The sequence below is a fragment of the Alosa pseudoharengus genome, unplaced genomic scaffold (genome assembly GCF_046254945.1).
Source record: "Alosa pseudoharengus isolate Yale_2024_CS ecotype anadromous, Long Island Sound unplaced genomic scaffold, YU_APseudo_1.1 YU_APseudo_1.1_scf_5, whole genome shotgun sequence".
Lineage (NCBI taxonomy): Eukaryota > Metazoa > Chordata > Actinopteri > Clupeiformes > Clupeidae > Alosa > Alosa pseudoharengus.
Genome location: NW_027468837.1, coordinates 13,829,846 through 13,857,669, shown reverse-complemented (window position 1 = coordinate 13,857,669; position 27,824 = coordinate 13,829,846). Strand labels below are relative to the sequence as shown.

Sequence of the window (27,824 nt, the reverse complement as noted above, 5' to 3'; positions counted from 1 at the left end):
TCATGGTAATACTTTATTTCTTTTATTAACATCATGCACAGGTTCAAAACATGGAACCTATACTTGACCTGAAATTTGTGAAGCTTTAGATCTACAGCTTTTTTTATTAAATTAAAAGGCAAATACTTAAAGAGCTTCTTACAGTTGGATTACAATCTGTCTCCTGTTCAGAACTTAATTTGTTGAAGTAACTAAAACTTTAAAGTAAAATTGGCCAATCTGTTAACACAACACTTTGGAATCACCTCCAAGGTCTTTAATCTGTTCCGTTGGAGAATGAACAACTGATATAAAAAGAACACACACAAATGACAATGTTACATTTACCAATAAACACTGGTACTAAAATGACCATTCAACATTCCTGTCTAGAGAACACCATGGCAGCAATAAATAGTGTTGGTCCAACAGAATCCCCTCCTGTGTCTTTGAGTGTGTCTTCATAAGGAAGTTTTGTGTTTCTGCTATGTTATCCTCAACACAATTCATAATCTAAGCAGTAGATCGCAACATGATAAAAGAACGCAAAACGATTACGCAAACACGACATTACAACAGACGGCAATCTCTGCAAGCACCCATTGTCTGTCATTGGTTATGTCAGGCACTAGAGGGGTGGGGGGGTTGGTTTGTACCTAATCAAGTTTCTATCGCGGTGAGGTCCAGAACTTGGAGCCACATCACATAAAGACTTCAAATGATTTGGTAAACAATGGAGAGGTGGTTCCAACGGTACACACTCACACTACATCTTGTGCAGTGTGAGGTTTTTGAGGTGGTCTCAGCTGAGTCTTCTGCACAATCTACTGCTATAGTTCTAGTCCTCTTCGTCGTCGCTCAGCACCCGGTGCCGTCTACGCTTGGCAGGTGCGGAATGTTCCTCGGCGTCGGAATCACCAGCCCCTCTCTCATCTTCCACCTCCATCTTGGAAGAGGGGTCCTCGTCTGGAAATAAGAACAAGAATTACAGTATTGCTGTGATATGCCTCTTTCTGGTTGAAATACATTTGTGTGGAGGCATAACAACATGACCACAGGATGGAGGATCATGGTAAATGTTGAGCTGGGCAGATCACAAGGCACTAACAAGGATGGTAATCATTAGCGATTCTCTGATTGTGCAGTACCTTTCTCATCATCGCTGTCCAACACACGGCTTCTCTTCCCACCAGGCCGGGCCGCTCCTGCTCCCCTGCACAGGAAACCACAGAAATGATGGCTGTTAGTCACAAAGGTCATGACTGACTGCAGATTAACTCACTGTAGCTGAACTGCAAATTCTTTAGATGCAATGTGAAAAGAACAGGCTCTTACTGCTGTTCATCACTGCCAGATACAGGCTCAGCTGTGGGGGATTCTGAGGAGAAGAGAGAAAGGAGATGAACATGACTGATGGATTCACGTTTTGTGGGGAATTGCACGTAAGCAGTGAAAGAATTGTGAATAAGCATTATAGTCTACTGTATTTCTCCTGTCCTTGTCCTATGCAAGCTTCCTTTGTTTATCCTTGAATGATTATAATTCAATAGGGTCTGTCTAGGGACCTTTTGGGTTCTCCTCAGGTGTGACTTTCTATTGTATACTCTGTGGGAGCACACCCCCCATGGCCATCAACATTTGGAGGAAGGACTCTCTGAGATTAGAACTCTGAGCTAGAAGTAATCATGCCTTCCTTTTAATGCTATAACTTGCATAAGATTTAGACTTATCTTGAAAGTGTTGTGAATCAGAATCCTTCTGTAAATGTACTGTGTGTTCCTTATGGTCATTTGTGATTTTATTGTGTATCCCTTGTGTCTGTAGTTTGCAGCCTGTGTATCCTTGAATTCAATAGGAGCCCATCTCCAGGTGTGAAAACATAGGCCTCTGAGAGACATCCCAGGACAAAGGGTGATCTGACCTCTTCCCTTTCTATTGCATATTCAAACTGGGTTGGACCTAGAGGTCACTCCTTCTTTTGTTTGTAACATAAAGTTAGTATACACCTCTGTGTAGTTAGAGAATCTGGTGAAACCCATGATGGGGTGACACAAACATGCCATCTCTCCCTAAAAAAGAATAAAAGCCTGGATCCTGATCTTCCATCGTCCTGACTGAGTCTTAAGAGAAATATGGTAGTAAAAAATATACTATCAGCAGCAAAAATTTTTTAACTGCACATCTCTTTTCTGAGAGACAGCCAATAACACAACAGCAGTCTTTCAGATCCACACACTAATGTACCGCCAGAAGGGGGGGGGGGGGAGAGAGAAAGAGATAGAGAGTGTGTGTGTGTGTGTGTGTGTGTGTGTGTGTGTGTGTGTGTGCGTGCGTGCGTGCGTGCGTATCCTGTCCCTGCTTACCTGTGGTGTCGGGGGAGGGCTGTTTCCTCTTGCGGGCGAGCAGCAGCGCCCTCAGGGCCTGCGCTCTCTGCTCGTGGGACATGGCCTCGTCCTGGGGCTCCGGAGACTCCGGCCTCTCCGCCGACTCCACGGTCTCTGCCCCCGCTGAAGGCTCCTCTGAGGGGCAAAGCGATACGGCTGCCCCCCTTAGCTGGTACACACTCATGGTGATCGGGATTCTCCAGAAAGATTCCTGATAATGAGGAAAACCGGGCCAATTACACATGTGCTTTACAGGAAGGCTACACTGGACACGTAACTGAAGTGTTCCGTTCGCAGAGCGGCTACACTGGCTACACCAGACATGATCGCGGATAGATTCGTAAAAATGAGACCAGTCCTTAAAAGGTATACTATGCAGGTTTAGGTATTTTTGGCGAGTTTAGAGCTCCCTCTAGAGTCGCGATGTATTTAGATGTTACTCTGCTATTGTAAATAGCAAACTTCTCGCGACTTATCCCCCCTGTACACAACGCAAATGCTTTTGTTGTGCAGGTGAAGGATTAACAACAGGCAAAAACCATCTCCAAAGAGCTCTTGGAAGTTGCATGGTTGGCTTTCTCGGTAGGGACTCGCTACGTCTATGCTGTATAGCTATGCTAGGTGAATGATTCGCCTATTACAAGTTCGTTTACCATCAAATTGGCTTCATAAAGGTGTAAATCTTGCATAGTGTGCCTTGTGACGCCTAGGCAGCACATCACACTATAATTCTTTGATTATTATTTAATTAATGATGTATGTTATGTCAATTTTATGAATTATTATTTGTGCGTGTTCTATATGTTGGGCGCGTTCCTTTGTTGGAATGTTGCTTAATATTTGATCATGTGTTTTTGTAGGTGTGCTATGGCAATTTTTGAGGTCCTGATGTTTTCTTTAGATGTCCGCCAGGTAGGGGCGGTGTGTCCGTTTTGGGTGTTTAGACTACGCCGGTGTCAGTGGAAGTAATTAGTTAATTGGCCATTTAAACGTCGGCTTTTCTCTATGGAGGGGTTCAAAGTTTCGTGACGATCGGTAAGGGGCTGGTGTGAGTCCTGCGGTCAGGTCTGATTATATAGTGGCATGTAGCCTAGCCATAAGAGACCTTAAATATTTGTGTTTGTTAAATGTTTTCTTTTTCTTTTTCCTTTTACTTCACGTCGGGTGCGACTGAGTGTCGGATAGGAAATGGACTGTATTTTTGATTATTTTTGCATGTTGTAAATAAAACACCGTGGGCCCTCTTAAACCTGCGGTCTCGGCCTGATTTCTCCTTCACCACTCGGGTACTCTACCACATTTGGTGGCAGTGGTGGGATCCAGTGGCAGTGGAGAAAACACCATCTAAATTGGCTGAGCTTTAAGTGAGGGCATTATTTTTTCCGTTGTTACGTTGCGTACGTTTTTTTCCTTCAGCTACCATGGATGACCGTGTTCAGAGAGCAGCAGCGGCCGAATACATGTGGCGGCGGCTACACTTGGAGGACGACTGGGAAGAAGCGGTTCCCTTTCTCGTGGAGGCTCTGGGGGAACAATTCCCGGAGCTGTGGCCTTGCTGGCTGGAGCTATACCCGGCAGAGTCCCTGATGGAGCTCTACTTTTCCACACAGCGGTTTCTACTTGAGCAGATGGGTAAAGGCCTAAAACCAGGCCATGAGCCATGTTCCTGCCATCGCAGACCAAGGGATGAGTATTCTTGTACACATTGCTGCAGCGACGACCATCATTCCTTCTCCTGTGCGGACGGGGCGGAGCAATGGTGCAAGCATTGTTGGCGATATGGGCACGAGCTGGCGATGTGCGTTTTTCCATCAACCATTGGAGGTGCGGGGCGAGGCAGCCAGCCTTCCCATAGCAGCAGAGCAACCAGCGAGGTACAAGGTGGCCAGTGGAGGAGCACCCGAGCCTAGCGAGGCCCGTTTTGATTCTACACGGCCTATGGAGGCCCATGGAGGCCCATGCATTGGCTTCAGATGCTCTAGAAGACTCCCTCGATAGTGCAGAGCCTACTGAGGTTCCAGACCTACTCATGGGGTCTACTACAGAGGACAGACCCAGCGGTGCAGTAGCTGAACAGGTGTCGGTGAGCACAGCACCGTCAACGGCACCTGATCCTCCGCGAAAAGTTAAGCGCAAAAGGCGCATTTCGGGCAGGAGGCGGCGGAAGAGACGCACCCGTTCTCCTTTCATACGAGAGAAGCCGTTTGTCAAGGTAAAGGCTCCTTTGGCACCTCAAAGAACTGTGGGGTTTGCTAGACTCTCCCATTGTGCAACAGACAAGCTCTACATCTAATAGACTATTGGACTCTGGTTTTGTTCCTAATGCTCAAATGGTAATCTGCCCATGTCTGAAACGTATATTATGTGTGTTGAATGGCTTATTTGTTTTTGTGTACGTGGTGGTTTCCTTTGTACTTTCCCATCCATTTTGGTGTGTAGGCCTACCTGCTATGTTACCCTTGATTATGCCTGTCCGAGGCGGGCTAATGCTATTCACTAATTAGGCATATTATTTTTTTCTGTCTTCTGTTCTCCCAGTGCGGGAGGGTGTCTGTGTCTGCAGCGTCCTCGAGACGCTTGGACATAAGGTGGGGGGGTATGTGACGATGTGGCGCCTACGCAAAAACGTCGGCTTTTCTCTATGCAGGGGTTCAAAGTTTCGTGACGCTCGGTAAGGGGCTGGTGTGAGTCCTGCGGTCAGGTCTGATTATATAGTGGCATGTAACCTAGCCATAAGAGACCTTAAATATTTGTGTTTGTTAAATGTTTTGTTTGTCTTTTTCGTTTTACTTTATGTCGGGTGTGACCGAGTGTCGGATAGGAAGTGGACTGTATTTTTGATTATTTTTGCATGTTGTAAATAAAACACTGTGGGCCCTCTTAAACCTGCTGTCTCAGCCTGATTTCTCCTTCACCACTCGGGTACTCTGCCACATGCCTTAAAAACTATTTTTACGCTCCCGAATGGAGGGCTTCAGTTACGGAGCCGGTGTAGCACGGGCCTTAGTGTTCAAGTAACACGTCACATATTACATGTTACAAATATAAATATTAAGACGTAAAGACTCAGAGTCTTCCATTACATGAGGGAAAGATTATACTGTTCAGAGTCTGACAGAAGACCTGGTAATGGGAATTTCCTAGAAGATCTTCAGACCTACCTGCTCATTAGCGGGTGCACGGATGCCCACTTTCTTTAGAAGCTTCTGGAAACTGTGGTTCTCCATGGCATCCTCGTTTTCCTCAGTCAGGGGCACCAGAGGTACAGCATGGAAGGCTCCTGAGAGACCCAAAGAAGGGAGTGATTAAAGAACCTGGTGCAAATATAAAAGGCCATATTACTTACTGCCATATTTTCAATAGATTTTTTTTGCTCAGTCTGCATACCTTCCTCCTCTCGATCATCTGCTGTTCTGTTCAGGCAGTTCTGTAGCCACAAAAGAGGTCCTGACAGGCCTGTGAAGAGACACAAATGGTTGAGAGGTGGTTCCATGACATTATAAACCAACTAACTAACCAGTGTTGCTACGTTTATACACATGCAATACTTATAAGTTGTTCTCCGAGTACTCAGTCAGTCATTTTTTCAGCTATTACAGACTAGACAGAGCCATCCCCTTTAACTCACCTTCCTGCTGTAAGCTTCTGACCATGGTCTCCAAGTTGACATTTCTTTCGCCCGAGCTCCCATTACTTCTGCCTCTCTTCTTCTGGCCCGGCTTCACCCTGCTCTCCACCTGTTGCTCCTTCTCACTCTCCTCTTCCTCTTCATCAGATAACTCCTCCTCCTCCTCCTCTTCCTCTTCTTCGTCTCTGTCAAAGCCGTCCTCCCTTGGCACCCCGCTCAAGTCAGCAAAGAAATCCTCCTCAGTCTAGAAAAAAAAAAAACAGAACAGAACAGGACTGAATTCATTGCCAATTTCTATCAATTTCTTTATAGAGGAGGCAGGATGGCTTTATACAATATTATATTTAAAAAAAAAACTAAAAAAAACCCCCCACTAAGTTAAATCAGAGACTTTCTAATGTGGAGAGACACAGCACTCAAAAAATCCTCCATAGAAATGCATGGGGCTAGTTTGTCACTCCAATATGGCCGTTGTCTACACATATCCCACCCCTTCCTCGGCAAAACATCGACATGTGAATACATTGAGCCAATCATGTGGTGTGATTTGAATACATTGAGCCAATCATATGGTGTGTTGTGAAGACATCGTGCCAATCATGTGTTGTGATCTCGCCGCTGGAGCAAGATTGGTGTCGTGAAGCCTTGCGCACGCGCATTTCTGCCGAATTGGATGCCCGACGAGTGCCCAAAAAGCGCTGTCAAATGGCCGCCGAGTGGAGGGACTTGTTTAAAAGGACTTTGGTTAAATTAAATCATGTCCAAAAGCTTAAAAGATCCGAGTCATGCATTCCAGGCTTTCCATAATGTCTTGAGGAATCTCTAATATTTTTTTTTTTTTTTAATGAATTCCTAAAGCTGCAGTTGGCAAGTCTGACAGATTGAGATGACTTAGCCAAAATTTTGAATGTTTACAACTCATGCCCCTCCCCCACTACCACCGAGCACCCTCTCATCGACTTTGTGCTCGTCAGTGCGCACCAGACTGTGATTGAGACAGCCCTGCTCTGATTGGACCAGAAGAACTGGGAGCTGTGGAATTTTGCAAAACAAATAACAGGCTCTAGGTGGAGGTAGAAGTGCGTTTTTTTTTCTAAAACCGGCTGATTTATCTCGTTCTGTCAGAGCATAGTATCGGTTTCAGTGAATAAGATCAAAAGAAATCTTGCCAACTGCAGCTTTAAGACTAGATGAACAGGAGGCGAGCAGAGCTCTACCATTCCAGCGCTCTTCCCAGGGGCCTGGCGTCGTCTCTTCTTGTACAACTCCTTCCGGTCGCCCACGAGGCCCAGGCTGAGCAGCTTGTCCACCACGCGGGCTCGAGAGCGCTTCGCCGTCAACCGCTTCAGAATGTTCCCCAGTATGTCTGAGAGGAACAGAGGGATGACATTTGGGCAGCGAGATCATGAGCACATTCACAACACCATGTACAACCCTGGGCAAAGGACAAGGTATAATGCCAGAAATAAATTTAGGCTAAAGGATTAGAATGGTAAATGAAATTCTCAGAGCTCAAACAACAGTGTTGAATAGCAACAACACAAGGACAACATATTGCATTTTATATAGCTTATTTTTAAGGCCCCCAAAGCGCTTCACATTGAAGGGGGAACCTAACTAACCACCACCAATGTGCACGGCAGCCATTATGCGCCAGAAGACTCACCACACACCAGGTCGAGGTGAAGTGAGTATGAATAAATGCGCCAATTACACAGCAGTCATCAACAACCCCAAAAAGGCCATCGGCCACATCGGTCTCACCATCAGAGTTCCTGTGCTCCTCAAACAACATCCGCAGCTCCCCCTCCTGGTCCTCAGTCCACAGGACAATACGTGTGCCTTTCCTTCAGCGGAGTGCCAGGGAGACAGCGAAGAGAGGCAGAGGACAAAGATTAAAACAGGCTCGTCAAATTTCAGTTCCCTCATCTGCTTTGTGTCACTGCACTGCGGCTCCAGACATTTCTCCTAGCAGTCTTTTGTTTTACACGACATAAAATCTGGTATGTACTGTTTACAGCACAGAGGGCCTATGTCACCACGGTCCGCATAAACAATAGCTGACGCCTATTGTACACACAGTCCTGGACCAGGCAGGCACGACTCCATTAACCACATGACCTGCTTTCTACAGTCTTAAATTCATACATTGGACATAAACAGACCACTGCATATGAACGAGAAAACAAAAGCACCCCCACACACTCACTTTTCTTTTTTCAGGTCCTTAGCGCTGTCCACAAGACCCAAGACAACCATTTGGGTCACGACCTGGCGACGATTACGGTTGGGGTTGCTGAGTAACGGCAGGAGAGTCTCCACAATGTCAGGAACTACAGGGGGAAAGACGGAGCACGAAAGAGATAGATAGAATTTAAAAGTATGCTAGGGACACACACATCTGTCTTATTTCCAGGCATGTTAAAGCTACTATTATGTTGATGCAACTTTTCCTGCGGTCACATAAGGTGAGGAGGCTCATACAGGCCACAGGCAGCTGGCCTCACCTCCTGAGTCCTTGTGCTCTTCATACAGCCTCTGCAACTCCTCTTCCTCCTCCGGAGTCCACTTGGCCTTCTTTGCCCCATCTCTGCAGATGTACATCCAAACATATGTCACAAACCAATGAGCAAGACTCAGATCCAAACATTTGCCAATAGCATTACACAGTTGGTATTCAAAGGAGCTGAAACTAAAGAAAAGGGGGAAACTAAAGGAAAGAACTCTAATCTCATCATAACAGAAGACCCAGTAGTTCTGTATCATTGAAAATATGTAACAGACACAACAAATCAAAAAACTAAAACTAAAAATGGTCACAGATATTGACAGATATTGACAGGGACCCACAGATATAGATGCTTACAAACACACACACACTGACCCATCTTTGGAGTATCCTTCAGTCATTTCTCGAACAGCACCCACGTTCTTCCAGAACAGCAACTCCACATAGGCCTTGTTGTTCCGTGCCGCCAGTGCAAAGAAGCGGTGCAGGACATACTTGGCGAAAGTCACCAGCTCCTGGACAGAGGTAACGGCCACAAAGGATGAGAATATTTTCAATGAGGTGGAGTTGTTTTAGGCAGAATGGTGACGGACTTCAAAGTTGAGGTCTAACTCCGAGACGGACAAAACCTTGCCATCTTTCAGCGAAGGATGTTTAGTTCATCAAGTTTACTCTGCAGTGGTTGGCATGGGCTGCCAAAAATTCAGTGAAAATTGTGAGAAAATTCTGCACCTATTCCACTGCTATCCCTTCTATTGATTTAAAGGAACTTAGAGACACTGTTGTTAAGGAAAGTATGGGTTTTCCCATACTGGCAAGTTGGTATTCTTGTGACATCTGTCTTTTTGCATGTGCCAGAGGTTGTGAAAAATAAACACTTCACACACCACAAATCGGCATTACGTCTACTGTCTAGACCGTTTCTCAAACAAACGACAACATCTCTCTTCCCCCACATCTGAGGACATCTACTGTATAATCTATTCCACCCAATGGGAGGGGTATGTATTCCACACCAGGCAAACACACGCGCACAGACAAACACGTGAGCAGCCCGCGTCCGCCAACGGAACTGCGCCCAGTGAACCCAGCGCTGGCAGGTTACCGTGGTTACCTTATAGGCAGCGGCGGCAGGGTCCCCGAGGATCTTGTTGAAGAGACAGAAGACGGAGAGCTGGAAGAGCAGCGCCTCCATCTTGAGGTCGACGGCGAGGCGGTGGAGCATGCGGGCGATGCAGTGGTTGGTGTGGGCCGTGTTCTGGGTGTACGTGCGCAGCAGCAGCACGTAGGGACGCACGACGGCGGGGTTAGCAAACCTGAGGGAGAGGCACCATGGTTACACAGGCCTAGACTGGATAACTTAAGGCTGGCTTGAAAATTCAAGACATAGCATTTGCAAATCCCTTTCTCCCACTGCAAACATGTAACTGCTGGGTGTCACTGAACCGTTTTTCACACACCGTTTGATGAAGTCCAAGAAGTTGAACTCTGTCTCAGACACCCTCACTGACTCCAGCTCCTCCTCCTCCTCTTCCTCCTCCTCCTCCTCCATGGCATTATCCACTGCAGCTGGCCCTGGTTGTGGAGGAAAACATACTGCTCAGCCAGTCACTGCAAAATACTGAATTGCAAATCCTTTTCAAAAAAATCACAAACAATTCCCTCAACTTTTCCCTATACTTCCCCATTTCTTTAATGTGCAGAAAAGTGTATACTGCATGTCTCTATTAAAAGGTGCTCTAAGCGATGCTGGGTAACGTCACATCTGTTGACTTTAAACAAAACAGAGAGCTAGCTCGCTACTTCCTCCCCCTCCCTCCCGTGCTGCTCCTGTGCAATTGATACTCTCCTAAACGTGCATCTCGTCTGATTTGCTGGAACAGTTTATGTTTTTATCAGTTAGGTTTGCCCAGGTTGTTTTTGTTGCCGTTTTTGGAGCCTGGGCTGTCCACAGAGATCACGTTTTTTTACAGTGTATTCAGGACACATACAGCTAGCGGTTGGTTAGATGATGTTTGCAGTAAGTGACATTAAATGTTTTAGTCTATAAAACGCGTGGCATCGCTTAGAACACCTTTAAACGACTGGTATCTTACTGGGCAGGTTGGCAAAGAGGATCTGCTTGAGCAGGTCGAGCTCCTCCTCGGGTTCCACATCGACTGCACCGAACACATCCCCCTCCGGCCATACCTCTCTGTGAGTAGACACACGAGAGAGAGAGAGATCGAGAGAGAGAGAGATAGAGAGAGAACGTGAGCAGAAGAAAAACAAGACATGTTTAATGACACTGCTAGCTAACTGCAAATTAAAAAAGTAAATGTTGTTCAGTAAAATGACATTTATCTGACTGTTCGTTCAGAACATGAAAAGGTCTGAAAATAACACATCCAAAAGTAGTGTTTAAAGCTCTCAAACATGGGGTGGTTAACAAGCGCATGGTGCACAGCGATCTGCTATTTCTGACCTGGCAGCCCGGAGCAGGCCGAGGGCCTCGGGACCTTGGCGGCCAATCAGGGCATCCTGGATGCGCACCATGGCCTCTGTTCGCTGCTCTTCCAGTGGGGTTTCTGATGCAGCATCAAAGGGCACGGCGCCCTCTGTCAGAGAGGAGGGTAACTACAAACAAAGAAAAAAAAAAAAAGAGAACGCAAAACTATGCAATGGGCCAGAAGAATAAAATACACATGGACACAGGGAATCAGAAGTTTGATTTGCCATTACAATAAAATAGTACTGTTAAGAAAGTGAATAATTGACATCACTATTTTGAACTACAAAGTAAATATATAAATATACTGATCAATATTTGTGAAACAATCCATATTTAAGAGTATAAAAAGTGCTTTTTTTGTGCCATATGCTCATAATATACTCAAGTGAAGCTCAGACATTGCAATCTTATTGACTCTAATAATGTGTGGCTTGGGTGTAAAAACCTACCTGGAAGCTAGCTGCTCGGAGGTCCTGGGTCACGATCTGCCAGGCCTCCTCCAGCGTTTCTGGTGTGTTCTCCGGACCCGTCTGCTTCTTCTGGCTCCTCTTCCTGCGCTTCACCTTCTTCTTCTGTTCAAGGGGCGAAGAAAACAGTTAATTACAAAAGCAACACATTTACTCCATGAAGAAATATGAATGTGTCCGACATCAAGCTTACTTGATGATTATTATGCATAAGTAGTAAGTCGCCAATGTTGCCAATTTACACTCTTGCAGAAGGGTTTTACAGATACTAATATATATGGCAAGTTATGCTATATTCAAGTGAGCCTTGCACTTACAATTGAAATAGTCAATAATAAACAATATAGAGTGACATAATAATTTTCTAATACTTTATATGACTCCATAGTTTAGAAGACGACTACTACCCTCACCTGCACCACGAGGTTGTTGCGGCCCTTGCAGAAGCGCTCCAGCATGCGCAGGAACAGGTGTGTGGACTCCACCAGGTCTCGCAGGAACGACCGCGGCTGCGTCCGCTCATCAAACTTACGCAGCAGTGTGAGGAAGATCTCCCGGTACTCCATCAGGTAGAAGATATTACCTGAGGGGAGAGCATGGAGATGGTGAAGCACCCTTAAAAGACAGTCTGGTGACATCCAACAACCAAAACTGGGAACATTTCCTAAAGGCTGCCATCTGTTGGGCAACGACTAAAAAAAAAAAAATGTCCTAGCACACCAGTGCTGCTTATTCACCTTATTCACCAGGCGGTCAGAACGCCAGGCAGTTGCAAACGGAGTGCATTACCACCAGCATCTGCTGGACTTAGGTGTAATGGCAAGTGTACCCTTTAGCCTTGTTCTGGCCGCCGGTGAATAAGGCAAATTCTTTAAGTGGTTAGGAGAAAAAGCAGATGCAGCGAAGTGTGACTTGCGTTCTTACTTTTGATGACGTTGGCGCTCTGGCGAACATTCTCATCCTTTGATCTGTCCATCTCACTGAGAGTCAACAACAGCTCCTGGTATGCCTTAAGGGCCAGGTGCATTCTGGAAAAAGGAAAATAAAACAATAAGAATCATCATTGTAAACCAAATGAAAGCATACAGACACACACGACAAAAGAGTATGTAGACAGCGAAGCCTGCTCTTTCAGGCCAGTCTCAGTTCATTGTACTGTTTATATTCAACTTTAAGGAGCACACTGAGTAAGGCGCTAAGCCGAAACGCATCTGTGCAATAAACACGGTTGTATGCAAAGTGCGGCCTTTTCTTCTTTGGTATTACTTATTTGTTTGGCCAAGCACTCTCAAAAATAAATAAGAAACTGAGTGAAGCCTGCTCCTACCACACAATTCTATTCAACTTTAAACCAACTCACAATTGGAAACACAGCAACTTAGACTCATCCGATTGACCAGTCTGTTCATATTCCTGATTTGCCATTCAATAATCTAGATCTGTGTGTTGGTCTCTCACCTGCGTGACCAGGAGGTAGCCTCTTTTTTTTCCATAAGCATCATCTCGTAATAGTTGGTGATGTTCTTCTCAATGAAATGGAAAGCGCGGATAGAGAGGGTTTCGGAGACCAGATCGGGCTGGAAGCCATTGAAGCGGTTGAACGCCATGAAGAAGTTCAGGGCCCAGAGGTAGTAAGTCTCGTCGTGCTGTTGGGCCTGCTCCCTCATCAGATTCTCCTGGTGGGGGGAGGGGGGATGGAAAGAATGAAATGTAAATGATTAACATTTTTTACATTTACATGAAGAGATGAAGGAACCAGAAGACTATGTAGGAACCAAAGGTTCTATCCATCTGTATCAACAGATCAATGAGACCAAAATCTCATTGAGCTGTTAATGCAGAAATCCGACTATGAGAGAAGAACAGGGCTTAAAGCAAAGAATTTCTGTGCCTGAAGTTGTCAGAAACCTTCAAGGCCTTCATAGGCAAGCAACTTTAAAAGTATTCAAAAGGGTGATCAGAGACCCATCATCAGCACCCACTCTGTCTCACCTTGACCAGGTACATGAGGCGGTTGTAGCAGTTGTCCAGAAAGTCGATGCAGAACTCGCGCAGGAAGAGGCGTACGTTGAGGGCGGAGCGGCGCATCATCTCCACGTCCTTTGCCATCCGCTTCCTCTTGGGCACGCGCCGCACGGCCTTCCCCACGTCGTGAGAGTAGTTCTTAAACTGACCGGAAAAAAAAAAAAGAGAAGATGTTAAACAAGCTGAAGAGGTATCCCCAATGAAAGTTCACTATGCAGCCCAGTATTACCAGCAAGTGTGGCCTTTCACTATGTGTCTTACTTGAGATGTAAAATGTTATTACAACACAAACATAGTGCATTTAAAGCAAGCTGGCCACCTCCGCTTTTCAACTGTCAACACAAAACGCAGCCCGGTGGAGAAAAACTGTTTACAAATAAGCAACCTTCCTAAGTAAACAGATTATGTCAAGGTTTTTAATTTTGGCATGTCTCTTAAGACAGACGAGGCTGAGTGTGTCTTCTGCTACTGATTAAAGTAACACTGTGAACAAAGGACCTACGAGTGCCAATTTACCGGACAGAAATTGAACCCCTAATTGCATTTGGAAAGGATTGCTCTTCAATGACAGGAAAATGTAGTCCATTCATTCCACTCTGGAGAACTGATTAAAGATTAGCCTAAATAGTACGCTCATTTATAGCAACGATAAAGATAAAGGCTTGGGCATGGATGAAGGTGTCGGGATTGGATCGGCTGGAGGAACCTTGGCTGAGTAAATGGATTGTCACCTCATGTAGGGACTAGGGAGTCTTCTTGTCTTACTGTTTAGGTGGGTTGTGGATCTCTGTACGATGCTCACAATGGATTTAGTTGAACTAGTGCAGTGCCAATTACATGCCCGCATCTAGGCCTACTTTAAAAATAGGATGATGGGAAAAACATCATTCTAAGCTAAGCATTCAATACTGAATATTATATAATAGAATTTAATAGCAGAATTTAGCATGGCTGCAAGGCTATATGTTTAGTCAATTGAATAACTTGATGATAGAGTAGACAATCTCTGGTATTATTGCAGGGTATATGCAGGAATCATAGAGTTGAATTTACTACTTTTTACTACCTTTTTTACTACCTCCACAATATTTTTTACTACCAACACGACATCAAGCAGCAGCCCTTTTTTTGGGGGGGGGAGGGGGGGGGGTATGCAAAGCACCACTTACTACTTGCTTTAAGGTATACATCATAAATATTAGGTACACTAATAATTTCTAATTGTGATCATTAAGTATGGTAATTGTCAATGACAATGTTTTTTTGTATGTTCAGTTTCAGTTGTCCTTACCTTAACCCTAGCCCTTGAGTTATCCTAACCAGCCCCCTAGCCTTAATAAGGTGAATGATAACCTTGGCACAAATTACGCTAAAACACCAAACATGTGTGGTGAAAAATGAAGAACAAACACCACCGACAACCCCCCCCCCCAAAAAAAAAACAAAAAACAACTCCAGTCTAAGGATAGGCCCAGAAATCTATTTCTATGGATATATAAAGCCATTATTATTGGTATGGTATTGTTGTTGCACATTTGACACTAAAGCAGTCTGTGAAAACATGCACATCAGTGGACTGCTTTACTAATGCAAAATTGAAAACTATGATTTCATTGCATTACTCAGCATGGATGCACGATGCTTGCATGATAAATACTTCCCAAAACAACAGTTAGGTAGGTAGGTAAGGATGCCATTTAGGAGTGTAAATCAAGTTTAATCACTTGCGATCGCGATTCGATGCGCTACTGGGGTCTGTTGTCGATAGGAAATGATAGATTTTGGATTCAAATGCCAATATTATAGGCTAAATTATAGGCCAAATACTGAACATTGACTGTGGAATCAAGTAGGTTACAGTTTTTCTTTTCCCCCCTAAACCCTCCTGTCACTAGCTAGATGCTTTCAAATTTAACATGGTTTTAAAACTCGTATGTTGCAGTTTTCCGTCACTGCAATAAAACTAGCCTATTTGGAATATTTTGTAGGCCTGCTGTTCCTTTTATGAGAACAATTTAACTGATCAAGTTTTCATAGGCTATTGAATGATTTAAATGTGAATGCCATAAACTTAATTCGCCATTAACTAGATTAGCGTAGTTCTTCATGCAGTTGTCATCTAAATGCAGTGTTTTATAGGCTATTCAAAGAATTTCACGTTCATCACTCAGTTGTGGTGTAGGTCTGTCTTGAGTGATCGCTGTCCCTTTAAATGTCTGGGACTTTAAATAACGGGACTTTTAAACTGCATGCTGTTTTTGTTGATGGACAGTGCCGTCTTTGATTCAGTTTTCTACCGTTTTAATAAATGACACGCGCACTTGCGTGGTTAAAAGTAAGGAATTGTTTTCACTTGTTTTCTTGCAATTCAACAATTAAAAAAATGTTGTCGGTTACTATGTCAGTGACTAGTTCGAACTTTGTTACTGATGGGCTAGGTGGAATTTTATTGCACGGTTCTGGACGATCACAGTCAGATGGCAGCGCTACCGTCAGCTGAACGAAAGCTTACACTAGTCAAGTCCACAGTTGTTAAAACTTCCAGCTGAAGTATCCTGAGAGAGTTGCCTCCTAACGGAGTGAGTGTAGCAGCTAGCCTATATTTTCTTAGCTGCTATCAGAGTGATAGGCTAGCCTAGGCCTACATCTACCGCTCCTTTGCTACATGAACAAATATTATCAGATGAGTGACAGAAGCACCGGACAAGCAGGCCCATATGATAAACGCTGCTCTGATAGCCTGCGGTAGGGCCTAGATGACGTGAAAACGCGAGAGTCCCCGAAAAGCATCCCTGCATCCCCGGCCCCTAAAAAACTCTTCGGATCTGCACGATTCATATAAGTCGCCCAAAGCAACGTGAAGGAGACACCGAAAATCGCGTTGTTTGTATCCCTGTAAAACAACTGAAAAGGCGAAAATGTTGTTTGTTGGCGTCGCTGATAGGCTGTCAACCACGGAACTCTACACAGTTTACTTCTATGTCATTGCTATCGACTCCGACTCACTCAGGTCCTGTTAGCACGTATATATTTTTTAATTAGGCAAGATGAAGTTAAACCATGTAGACACAAATATTAAGCAAAAAATGTAAACATTATATATTGAGGTGGTGATTAAAAATTTACTACCAAGTCAAATTGCATTTATTACCTTTTACTACCTTTCAAGGGCCTTAATTTTGGTAGATTCTATTTACTACCTTTTACTACCTTTTACTACCGCGCGGACACCCTGTATTGCTTGTTTCAATTTGGGACCTTGCAGTCGGAATTGTCGGAAGAAGTCTCAGTTTATTGGACAGCAATTTTGATGTCATTTTGAATAGCCACTGCATACATGTGTTTGTTGGTGTGTTGTTGCAAAATATACAGAATCATTTTATGCGAGCAAACCCCATACAGGGGGTCTTAATTGATCTAATTAATCTTAATTATTAATTGGGATTTTAAAATTCCATGACTTTTCCAGGTTTCCCATGACATGGGGAACCCTGCACAAGGCAACTTTGTGAGCAATGTTCCCGAGTATTGTTGTTCTGGCACATTCCCCACTGATATTGGGCATCAATTATTTTCTTGAGAGCTTCATAATAATCTGCCTGCTGATTATTGATCATCCAATCAGAACACAAGGAACTGGATATGTGGTTGCCCAGCAACAATGCTTAAAAAGTTGCCCCGTGCATCATCACCTTAAGACTGTGCCACCAACGTAAAGCAGAACATAAAAGACAACATAAAAGTGGGGTTTCTTAATGCAGACTCACATTGTGCAAACCCTGGTGAAAGATTACATCCTTCTCCCCAATAGACTTCAGTCCCTGCACCACATAAGAGCCTCGGAAACGGGAGTGCCTGAAGGCAAAGACGGCAAGAAAAACAAAACATGAGACCTCATCCCTTTCACAAAACATATTGCCATCACCATATTGTGACATCTAAGAGGACAATGTAAACAGTCAAAGTAATAAGTGACCATTTAGTGAACATCACTAAAGTAAACTCCCAAAAGCATGACGTTGGTAGTAGACACATACAGATATAAATCCATAACACACACACCTGGACCCTCGCTGCATGTTGCGTGAGTGTTTCTCTGCCTGTTCTTTGGCTCGGAGCGCCTCCAGCTCACTGGCATCTTTCTGCTTCTCCTGCGCCGACCGCGTCTGCCCTGCACTTGCCAGCACCTCAGGGGCCTGCCAGGGGGACAGAGGACAAGACTGAACACCTCCTCTGCTGCTGCTGCTGCAAGTGTGGCAGCACCAACTGACAGTGTGAAGAGCAACGAGCTTGAAATGTTGCGCACATTAAATTATTAACAGGAGCCGTTTTGGTGTGCGAGTTGTTTTTTGCATTTTCTCGAGCACCGGCTGACTACCAATCTACTGTTGGGTTGTGATATATCTCACTTCCATAAAGAAAGCCATCTGCATAAAAGATAATGGTTACATAGCTGCCCAGTTCCCAAATCAAACATTACTGGTTGGAATCTCAGCACAGTAGAACAATGTTACCTGAATATCTGCAGCATTATAAGGAAAGGTGTTGTTTCATAATATACTAACAGATGCTATAAGCATCAGTGCCTCTTCACAACAAGCCTACTGGTATTACCACTTTCTCAAGATGTTCCCAAACACTGTGACACTGTGTCCGTTCCAAATTACACAACCCTCTCCCTCCAGACCAACTACTCATATCAGGCTGAGTAAGGTGTTTTGAAGTATGCCTGCGTGGCGTGGGGCTCTCACCTGGTCACGGAACATAAGAGAGATGACCTCCAGCACATGCATGCTCCACTGCTGCTCGCTCTGAGCGCTGGCCAGGAATTTGAGGAGGTCGTCGAAGCCGCTCAGATGGATGGCCCACAGCAGCTTGTCGTGCACACTCGCGTCGTCATCCACATTCTGACAGAGACCAAAAGAAACTTTTTTCAGTTTGGGTTTTTTGGTATTTCTGGACCTTCAACTTGAGTTATAACATAGTTGTTGACTAAATTTCCATTCTCTTTTTTTTTTTCCTAAAGTATATTTTTTGGCCGTTTTTGCCTTTATTTGGACAGGACCGTGAAGAGTGACAGTAAGTAAGTGGGAGAGAGAGATGGGGTGGGAATCAGGAAATGACCACAGGTCGGATTCGAACCTAGGTCCCCGTGGGCACTCAGACCCGTACATGGTACGGGCACTGTAGCCTGCTGCGCCACAGCGCCCCCTAAATTTCCATTCTCATTTAGCAGACTTGACAGTGCAGACACATATTTTTTCAGCATTTGGCTGGATACTGAACCCATGATATTGGTGGTGTATGCACCTTGGCCTACCAGTTTATATACAGGAATACAAATATTGAGGGGTCCTTGACTCCCCCCATATTAATTATGACATACAGCGTACTAAACAGACACTCTTTGCTTCAACAAAGCACTTTAATGAGATGGCAACAAAGCCTGGGAGAGATCTAGAATTCTCAGACTAGCTACTTCTGTGATGCCCAATAGAGGGCCTGCTAGCATAACTATTCCAAATGAATAATGCTGACAGCAGCTTCAACATGACAACAATGACACTGTTATCTGAACACAAGCTAATGGGGTGGCAATGCATGCATGTTTATCTCTTGACCTTTTCCTCGTAGGGATCGGCAGGGACGTGCAGGACATTCCTGACCAGCAGTAAAATCCGCTCGATCAGCAGGTTGTCCTCCTCTTGGCGCTGCTCCCAATCCTGAGAAAAAGAAAAAGAGAGAAAAGAGAAAGAGAGAGAGAGAGTGAGAGAGCGCGAGAGAGCGCGAGAGAGAGATAGAGAGAAAGAGAGAGAGAGAGAACATAGGGGAAAAAACAGGAGATCAATGACAAGCATGAGAAGGGGACTGTTACATTTACTGATTTTTACAGCTATACATTTTGAGATTTGACATCTGAAGGAACATTATCACTTAATGACTGATTGTTGTGCTTTTACTGACCAGCTGAAGCAGGTTGTAGAGCGTCTCACTGAGGACCCCAAAAACCTTCTCACTGGCAAAAGCCTGTCAATGGAAGGGAAAAAAGAACATAGCATAAAGAATACTTGCCCAACATCATATTTAAACCTCAAAAAAGAAAACTGATGAAATATATAGGTATAGCATATATAGATATAGTTATATGAACCACTAAAACTATGGCAACAGCTGCAATCTAAATTGATTGGACATCTAAAAAAAGGCTGAATGGTACATGATGTTGGCATAGTAACGCACCTCTTTATAGGCCTGTAGATACGAGACAACCTGCAGGAAGTGATGCCTGAATGTGGGATCCTCTGGTACTTTGCCAAAGCAAAGCAGTGCAGGTTGCGTAAGGTTCACCATAAGCCTGTGAAGGATGAGAGTGACAGGATGCATTTAAACACAAACCACATACAACATTGAGAGCAATGGCTTGCATGTATTCAGCAGACACATTCTCTCAAACCTATTTTTTAGCATCCTGATGTCATTAAGAAAGCCACATTGAATTGAACCGAATTTAACATGGACAAGTGTCAAGTGTTCAGCAACGACAATATAAACGGACCCTTGGTCTGGTGCTGAGAGAATAGAACACACACACACACACAAATCTACAGTAGGTGTTTCAGCATGAGCGTGTGCATGTTACCTGATGCAGGCATCGAACAGCGGCTTGTCCTGGCCATGCTGTGAGATAATCGGTAGCAGGTCGTTCTGCAGGATCTGTGCTGCACCCAGCTGCTGACGGATGTCCCGCGAATCGTCCTCATGTCGCAGGTAACGTATCAGATCCTTCACGCTTTCTGCATGCACACACAACCAAACATCACAAACATTATACAAACATACATACATGAACACACACACACACGTATTTATCTGTTAAGACATCTCTGGACTTCTTTCAAAGCATGCCTCAGGCTTGGCAAGCCATTTGTCTGAGCTAACAGCCCAGTGTTTACAATACATCCTACATGTCGGCAATATTAGCTGGAGCTGTGAAAGCATTCTGTATGAACATGTTCATATGTTCTTTTCTGAGAAGAACATATTCTGCTTTCCTTCCTAAGGCTGTAGTACACTTAAGCATATGCGTTTTGATGTTAATGAAATACATTTTCCCTTTTCTAATTTTCCTCCACTTGGCAACACGCATCCTACACGGATATACAGTGTATCAGCAGTAAACAAACTTCATCTGTGCTACGTGACCGTTTTCATCCATCTACAGCCTTTCCATGCAGGCAGTGGTTGATGCCACCATGAGTGGACTCACCTAAACAGTCAGGCTCTCGGTGGTATAAGTCTCCCTCCAGGTACCCCAGGGCACTGCACGTAGCCAAAAGCTCACAATTCATCATGTACAAGTCCATATAGCACCAGCCTTACTGTGGGTCTTCTTGGGTCCCGGTCTAATGAGGAAACAGAGTTGAGGAATGACGAACGAGTGAGAGAGAGAGAAAGAAAGAAAGAAACAAACATGATGAGAAAGGGAGAGGGGATACATAATGAGAAGTGAAATGAGAAGGGAATAAAACACACAAAAATATGAATATATGTATACGTTTGATATATGTATAAAAATATGATATTGGTGTGATATGAATATTAACAGAAGGAAAATTAAGTGAAACAAAGACAAAAGGTTATGCTCACATAAAAAAAACTTAGGGCTGCATTAGGGATGCACGATATATCGGCGGCCGATATATTATTAGCCGATAAGTGAAAAAATGAAAATATTATTATCGGTCCGATAACAGAATTCTGGCCGATAATTTGCGCCGATATTTTTTAAAGTCCTAATATAGGCCTACGTAAGGTCCGTCTGGCTACACTGAGCTAGCCTACTTGAGCTTGGTTGGCTATACTTTTTCCCTCAATATAATGTCAGCGGTGTGAATGTATTTCACCACTCTAACAAAATCTGTGGATATGCGTTCATTTGGGAATCTGTGCATCCCAAAATCCTCTCGTGAATGATCCGCCATTTAACCTTAACAGAGCGGAGCTCAGCCCTATATAGAGCCGTCCTGTGCTGGTGTGTTTGCACTTTACCGCGCTGGTCGGGGAAACAAATAAACAAACTCGTTAGTGGGACGAGTACATAAGTAGGCCTAGTTCTGTTGTGTTTTAGTATTATATTTGCATTACTTTAGCTTGGGTTTTGTATTATTACCTAGAAATATGCTAACCATTCGTGCTTCAGTTCCAGACAGGTCATCATAATAAGTTATTAAAACCTTCGGGGTTAACGCCTTTCATTTCTGCTGCAGCAGGTTGTGCGCAACAGAGTAGACGGACATAAGATACAGTCTGAGGAGTTGCAGCTTTATTCAGTTACCCGCAGTTGAAACTAAACCTAAGTTTCCCTCACAAACTCTGATTTGGTCGCTATACTATAGCTTATTCCAAGCTGAGCCGTTTATGAGCGTTTAGTCCTAAATGAAAACGATTCAAACTCTCTAGCCACTCACTCGCAATTCACTGACGTCAGGTTCACTTAAAGGAGCCACACATACTGTAGGGCTAGACTACTGTTATGTTGTTGACTGCCGTACTATTGAGGACTATTATGAGTTCTGTCCATCATTTGGTGGTAGGTAAAATTACTGCAATAAAATTATGCTTATTAAATGCTTTCCCCAAATCACTTTTCACAATTTTTTTTCAAGAGTAATATTATCGGTTATCGTATCGATATCGGCCACAACAAACCAATGAATATCGGTTATCGTTATCGGCCCTAAAATTCCATATCGGTGCATCTCTAGGCTGCATATTTTTGCATGCTAATCAAATCATTTATATATTTATGATATTTATTATACACTGCTCAAAAAAATAACACTTTCACAATTGCTAAAACATATATTTTTTAAAACCTTCCACCCTTTTCTCCTTTACCAAACTACATTAATGTCTGACAGGCAGTTCTTGCAAAATCAAATAATTGCCAAATAATTAATAATTAAAGTGTTCCCTTAATTGTTTTGAGCAGTGTATATATAAAGATGCAACAGAAATATAATTGCTTACCTGATTCTCAACAGCCAAGCTGTTTCAAACCTGAGGGGGGAAAAGCCAGAAACATTAACATTAGTAGTGCATTGCCTGTTCTAGTGCACTGCCTGTTCAAACATGCCATTCCTGTAGAAAATCCGTACCCACAGATATGAAAATGCATGCCCACAGATATGAGTGCTTTAAAAATAGGATGATGGGAGAAAACACATCATTCCAGCTAAGCATTCAATAATCATGGCTGCATGTAACATTTCTACAGATCAAAATGACATAACCCTAACAGCTGTTTTGAGTTAGGCTACGTTTACTGTTAAGCTTATTGAATAACTTCCTGATGGAGAAGACAAACCATTTTGTGGAATGATGCATCATCGTATGAAATTTGCATCATCATATGAAATCTGGTAGCCTATAAGTGACATCGCGCTCTGTCTGCCACTCGTTGTCTGTAGCTGATTGAAATGACGTAAGCCTAAAGCTTTGATGTAAGGCTATATGTTTATCCTATTGAATAACTTAATGATATAGAACAGTGTTTCCCAAACTTTTTTCCTGGGGACCCACTTTTTAAAAATGACAGACCATCGCGACCCATTTCACTTCAAATCTACCCTGCAACCACCAATATTGTTTTAGGCCACAGGTTCTCCAACTTTTCTATGCCTTCCCCAACCATACATTGCTATAGCCTAGGATCTAGATAGATAGATCCTGCTTTGAACACGGTTGTGTTGCATTTTGAGCACCATCAGCGTGAAAAGTTGGAAATGACTACTGAAAAGATTGGGGAAATTCTCGCATGTTGCACAGTCGTAATTCGTCAGTAGTAAGCGGTTCCTGTATTTCTAAAAAAACTACGTTGCGTTGCAGACAAATGGGTCCATAACACTGTAGACGTCAATTCCGATGTAAACAGCAAATAACTGAAGTCGTTATATTGTATTGTTGTATTATATTGTATAGTCGTTATATCAGAACAGGAGGCTTTTGCGCAATAGCCGGAAGAATGCGCCTTTACTTTGGAGTTAGCGAGGTAGAAAACGAGAGGAATAGTGTTTAAAATGTCCATTTAAATTGTAGCCTAATATAATGCACTGTTGTGAATTTTAAATCAGAAATAAGAATGTGAGGAGGTTGCTAACTTTAAAGACTGCATCTACAATCAAAACTATCTAAATGCAAATTGAATGGCCTTATGTCCGGTCTATGGATGTCTGCTTTAGTTGACAGCATGGTCACTAGATTTTAATCGGTAAAGTTGAGGAGCTGGTATCTGTTAATGTTCGTGCATATAGGCGGATTCATGTCATTTGCAACTGCGAGGTACATGGCAGGCGCCCCACAGAACGGTTTCATTTTGAGAGGTAGATATCCATGCTCTGGCACCCCCTCTGCGATGCGTTCGTCCCCCAGTTTCATGCGCCAGTTTCATGAGCTTTTACGACAAAACCGTGACTGTGGTAGTTAACAAACTACATCCTAATAGAAAACTGTTAGCTTTCCTGGTATCAAATGACAAATGGCATCAGTTAGGCCTATAACACAACATAAATTGTGTATTTTAAGGAAGAACATTTATTTATTTATGATACATTATTCATTCACTAAGAAAATTGGTGTCCTTAAAGGTTAGATATTTCCTCATTTTTCACTTAAGGCATTAAGATCAATTTCCAAAAGATGATTTTATATTCCTCTTTTCAGTCAACTTTAGCATGGGTGCCAATACTTTTGGCCAGCACTGTATACTACAACCACCAACACCTGCTCCTTCAACAAGCTTAAAGCCTGGCTCAATCTACAAACATGTGGATTTTATAATTCAAGCATTTAAGCAACCCTTCCTGACCATTCAAGACTAGGGTGGAACCTGGAATCAATCTCGTGTAGGAACTGGTCGGAGCGCTTCAGGGTCGGGTCAGTGAGTTCATTGGGTCGGGTAAAGGGGTTTAAGGAGGGGTTGGAAAGCAGAGAACACTCCTGCATACCAGTATCAATTCCAGACAATTGATTCTCCTGGGTGGGAGACGTGATACCTCCAATTACAGGTAGAGACTGCAATTGTAATCCTATAAAAAAATTCATGACCAATTCCTGCTGGAATAGACAGCACTGTCTGTCTATCCATCTATCCAAGGGAAATGGGACAGAGATGCAAATTCCCAATCACAAACTCAAGTCAACCAATACAACTCAAAAAGGATCCCACGTATAGGCTACTCATACAGATTGTGGTGAGTTACGGCTCCCACACGCAGTTGTGTTTTGTCAACGCATACCAGTGGGTGTTCCCGACGGTAGCTATGCAAATTACTTGAAGTATAACCGTAACTTGATTGGCTGGTGCCTTCTGTTGTTGTTCGTCGGTGCAGCAAAAGTTGAACTTCATACATCATCACTGGCATTTAGTCTACTTGGGAGGCAGCATGTGCTTTGCATGCATTATCCAACAATGCATCTGATATGACAGGTCAGCTGAAAAGTAGACAGAGCAGCGCACAGTCCCTCTCGGAAATACTATTGCATGGAATCAGACTAATACACATAAACCCACAGGTCTTTTTTCTTTTTCAAAACAAGCCTATGAAAATTCAGAGAAATGTCACACCATTCCCACCATTTAATTCAGGTTACTGCATTACTCTGAATTGCTAACAATTTGATCTAAGCGAGATGGGTCAACTTCACACCTGATTAATGCACTTAGCTTCTAAAACCTAGACTTTTGCTCAGCCAGGGCAGTGTACAAAATGCTGTTTAGGCTGTTGTTCCATTTCCAATAAAGTTTTCATCAAACTGACTGACACTCCAAAAGGCCAACTCCATCTCCTGTTCAGTCTTCACCCCTCCATGCGTTTGCCCTTGTAGCGGCATTTGTAACTCCCCTCTGTGAAACCCCTCACACAGAGTGTTGAATTATACTCTTCCTCATACATAAACAAACACTCACACAGCATCAGACTTACTTCTCAACTGCGGCAGCCTCAGTGTCAGCCGTATCACTGCGGAGACTGTGTGCCCTTGTTTGAATAATACACCTGATCGTTCCTAATGTGTAAAGCATACGGGCAAGATAACAAAAAAGTCTACCATATGCTAGCAGGAGGCGGAGGGCGTGAGTGTTCAGAGAAGGCTGAACTATAGGCTACACACCCGGCGTAATGCAACTGTGATACTTACCCACAATGCACTGAGATTTTAGCCTAGTTTTTCAGGGGAAGTATAGGAGGCTGGACTTTAGGTCCTTCACCCTTTAGCACCATGCTGAATGCATAAAACATTCATTTGCCTATATTTACTTGCGATGCATCATGATGTGATAGCTCCCATCTACCGCCAGTTTCTTTTCTAAGAGGTATAATGTATCAATGTATGTAGCCATAGCCAACCAATTCACTTGCCATGCCAATAACGTTTGCAAGTCAGCTCACAGAGAACGTAAGCCCAATTGTGACTTATAACGTTAATAAAAACATTCCGCCAACCTAAAGCAACTGCTTTTAAGAGTTTCAAGGTATACTCAAGACAAAACCACGTGAAAGCGTCTCCCGTCCAATGTTATTATGCTGTGGTAACGTTACTAATCCATAACATTCGTACCACAGCATTGATATTAACGACCAGCTAACTTACAGAAGATGGGACCCCTCCATAACGTCATATTTACTTGCAAGAATCATGCTAGTTACTGTGAGCACCATCAATATTAGTTCACGTGACAAGCATTAACGTTAACGTTACCTGGCCATTATTATTAACATTACTGAGTTGGTTTTCATTTAGCATTAACTTAGCACAATACACATTCTCCTCCCATTTTACCGCGAATTTAATGGCGTCAATGTCAGCTAGCTAGCCTGCGGAACAAGTCATCCATCTTGACGTTAGAAAGACTGGGACAAGGTAAGATAGACGTGCAACCATTCAATTATAAGTTAAGTTAGTACTTTAGTATTCACATAATGTTGGCGGATATAATATTATGGTCATCACAACCAGCCGTTAGCAGAATAGACACTGCAGTTAGTGACCCTGTTTAGTGCTAGCTCACTTACCAGACGGAGACGTAAGCCTAAGGCTTTTCTTTCTCTGCTCTTCCAATAGCGATTGTAACAAGTCGACACAATCAACTGTTCAACCCCACTGAGTAATTATTTAAAATTGCCCTACAAAAACAACTATGGAATATACCATGGGCATATTCAATAAGCCTGAAAGACTTCGGGAAGTTGAGAGCGCCTGTAGCGATCTCGCGCCAGATTTTCATGCGCATGCTGACGTCTCTTAAAGGGTCCACTGCACCAATTAGTCATCACAACCTTTTACTGTTTATGATCACACAGACATGGCCATCATGTAGTCTAACAGAGGCTTCTGTGATATCCCTGCAATATCCACACTTGTCAGCTTATCAGACAAAAAAAAAAGAAATGCCTCAAACTCTTTTCGATACAGAGCACACGTTCAACTGAGTTTGAGACAGCAGGTGATATGACCGTGCATCTCGCATTATCACAGCCTCCTGTCCCGTCATCTTTTAGACTAGGCATACTATTCAAAACAAAATAAAGACAGTTCCTCGTGACACTGGGCGAAATGTATTTCACCGTGACAACTCTTCATCACAGTGGCTGAATAATCAATAGAACGTCCACACATCGATTGCAATTCTTGTGATCAGGATAGAAACCTTGTGATTTACACAAATCAAACGAATAGTAGCCTAAAACTAAACAAGCATGCTAACCAACTTGACCTATGTTGGTGTAACCGTAGACTTGTGTTTGGTTCTTTTGTGCGTTCTGTAGGTTACAACCACTTGTCTCAAACAGCTTAGTGAAGAAGAATACCCACATAAACGGTCCCAGGCATTGACATATTTCTAAATCGTAACCTACCTGCTCTGAACTGGCAGGTCCCGTGTTTTGGGAATAGTGATGAGTGTAGAGAACACTATTGTTATCATGTAGCCATTAGACCTTTAATAATGCCCTTACTTTGTGTATTCCACCGTCTGGAGCATGTACCCAACACTGTCCCGTAACATACCATTGAATTAGGAGGTAGGACGAATCTGTTAAATATGTCTAGATGCCACAAAAGTTCAACAGGGCCGATTACTGCATGCGGCATATACCATAAATATTAAACACAATATAGATTATGATAATATAACGAAAGTTAGGGACTTTTACTAAGGTTAGAATAGAGCAATTCATTTTATGAATTGTCCAATAACCCCCTGTAGGCGCACACATGGTTTGATCCACTAAGTCACACTCAAGGCTGCGTGACATCCACTGGCTTCGGAACACCATAAACG

General features: G+C 43.4%; 1 protein-coding gene across 2 annotated transcripts; it reads right to left on the bottom strand.

Annotated features, from left to right (window-relative positions):
- Positions 1–27,503, bottom strand: timeless (timeless circadian clock). Of its 2 annotated transcripts, none has more exons than XM_076268109.1 (31): positions 27,400–27,503; positions 22,514–22,543; positions 20,751–20,886; positions 20,124–20,277; positions 19,724–19,838; positions 19,448–19,510; positions 19,105–19,206; positions 18,235–18,390; positions 17,546–17,679; positions 17,251–17,338; positions 13,451–13,627; positions 12,917–13,134; positions 12,383–12,486; positions 11,872–12,041; positions 11,441–11,563; positions 10,965–11,116; positions 10,597–10,694; positions 9,961–10,075; positions 9,615–9,816; positions 8,876–9,015; positions 8,499–8,581; positions 8,201–8,324; positions 7,756–7,838; positions 7,209–7,357; positions 5,992–6,235; positions 5,751–5,819; positions 5,525–5,643; positions 2,343–2,574; positions 1,315–1,357; positions 1,128–1,192; positions 1–945 (listed from the first exon to the last, which is right to left on the bottom strand). In XM_076268109.1, the coding sequence occupies exons 3-31, from the start codon at positions 20,845–20,847 to the stop codon at positions 818–820; spliced, it is 3,747 nt and encodes a 1,248-aa protein (XP_076124224.1). In that variant the 5' UTR covers positions 20,848–20,886; positions 22,514–22,543; positions 27,400–27,503; the 3' UTR covers positions 1–817. The 2 variants fall into 2 exon arrangements, with proteins under 2 accessions (XP_076124224.1, XP_076124222.1); XM_076268107.1 differs by lacking the exon at positions 27,400–27,503 and adding an exon at positions 26,557–27,268.
- Between the last annotated feature and the right edge of the window lie 321 nt (positions 27,504–27,824).

Bases quoted from the DNA above. Each gene is read 5' to 3' on its own strand.
- timeless (XM_076268109.1), bottom strand. From the start codon at position 20,847: ATGGACTTGTACATGATGAATTGTGAGCTTTTGGCTACGTGCAGTGCC. The intron at 18,391-19,104 runs GTCAAGAGATAA...GGTCTCTGTCAG, and splicing joins CCGATCCCTACGAGGAAAAG to AATGTGGATGACGACGCGAG. The intron at 17,680-18,234 runs GTGAGAGCCCCA...TCCCCCTGGCAG, and splicing joins CTCTTATGTTCCGTGACCAG to GCCCCTGAGGTGCTGGCAAG.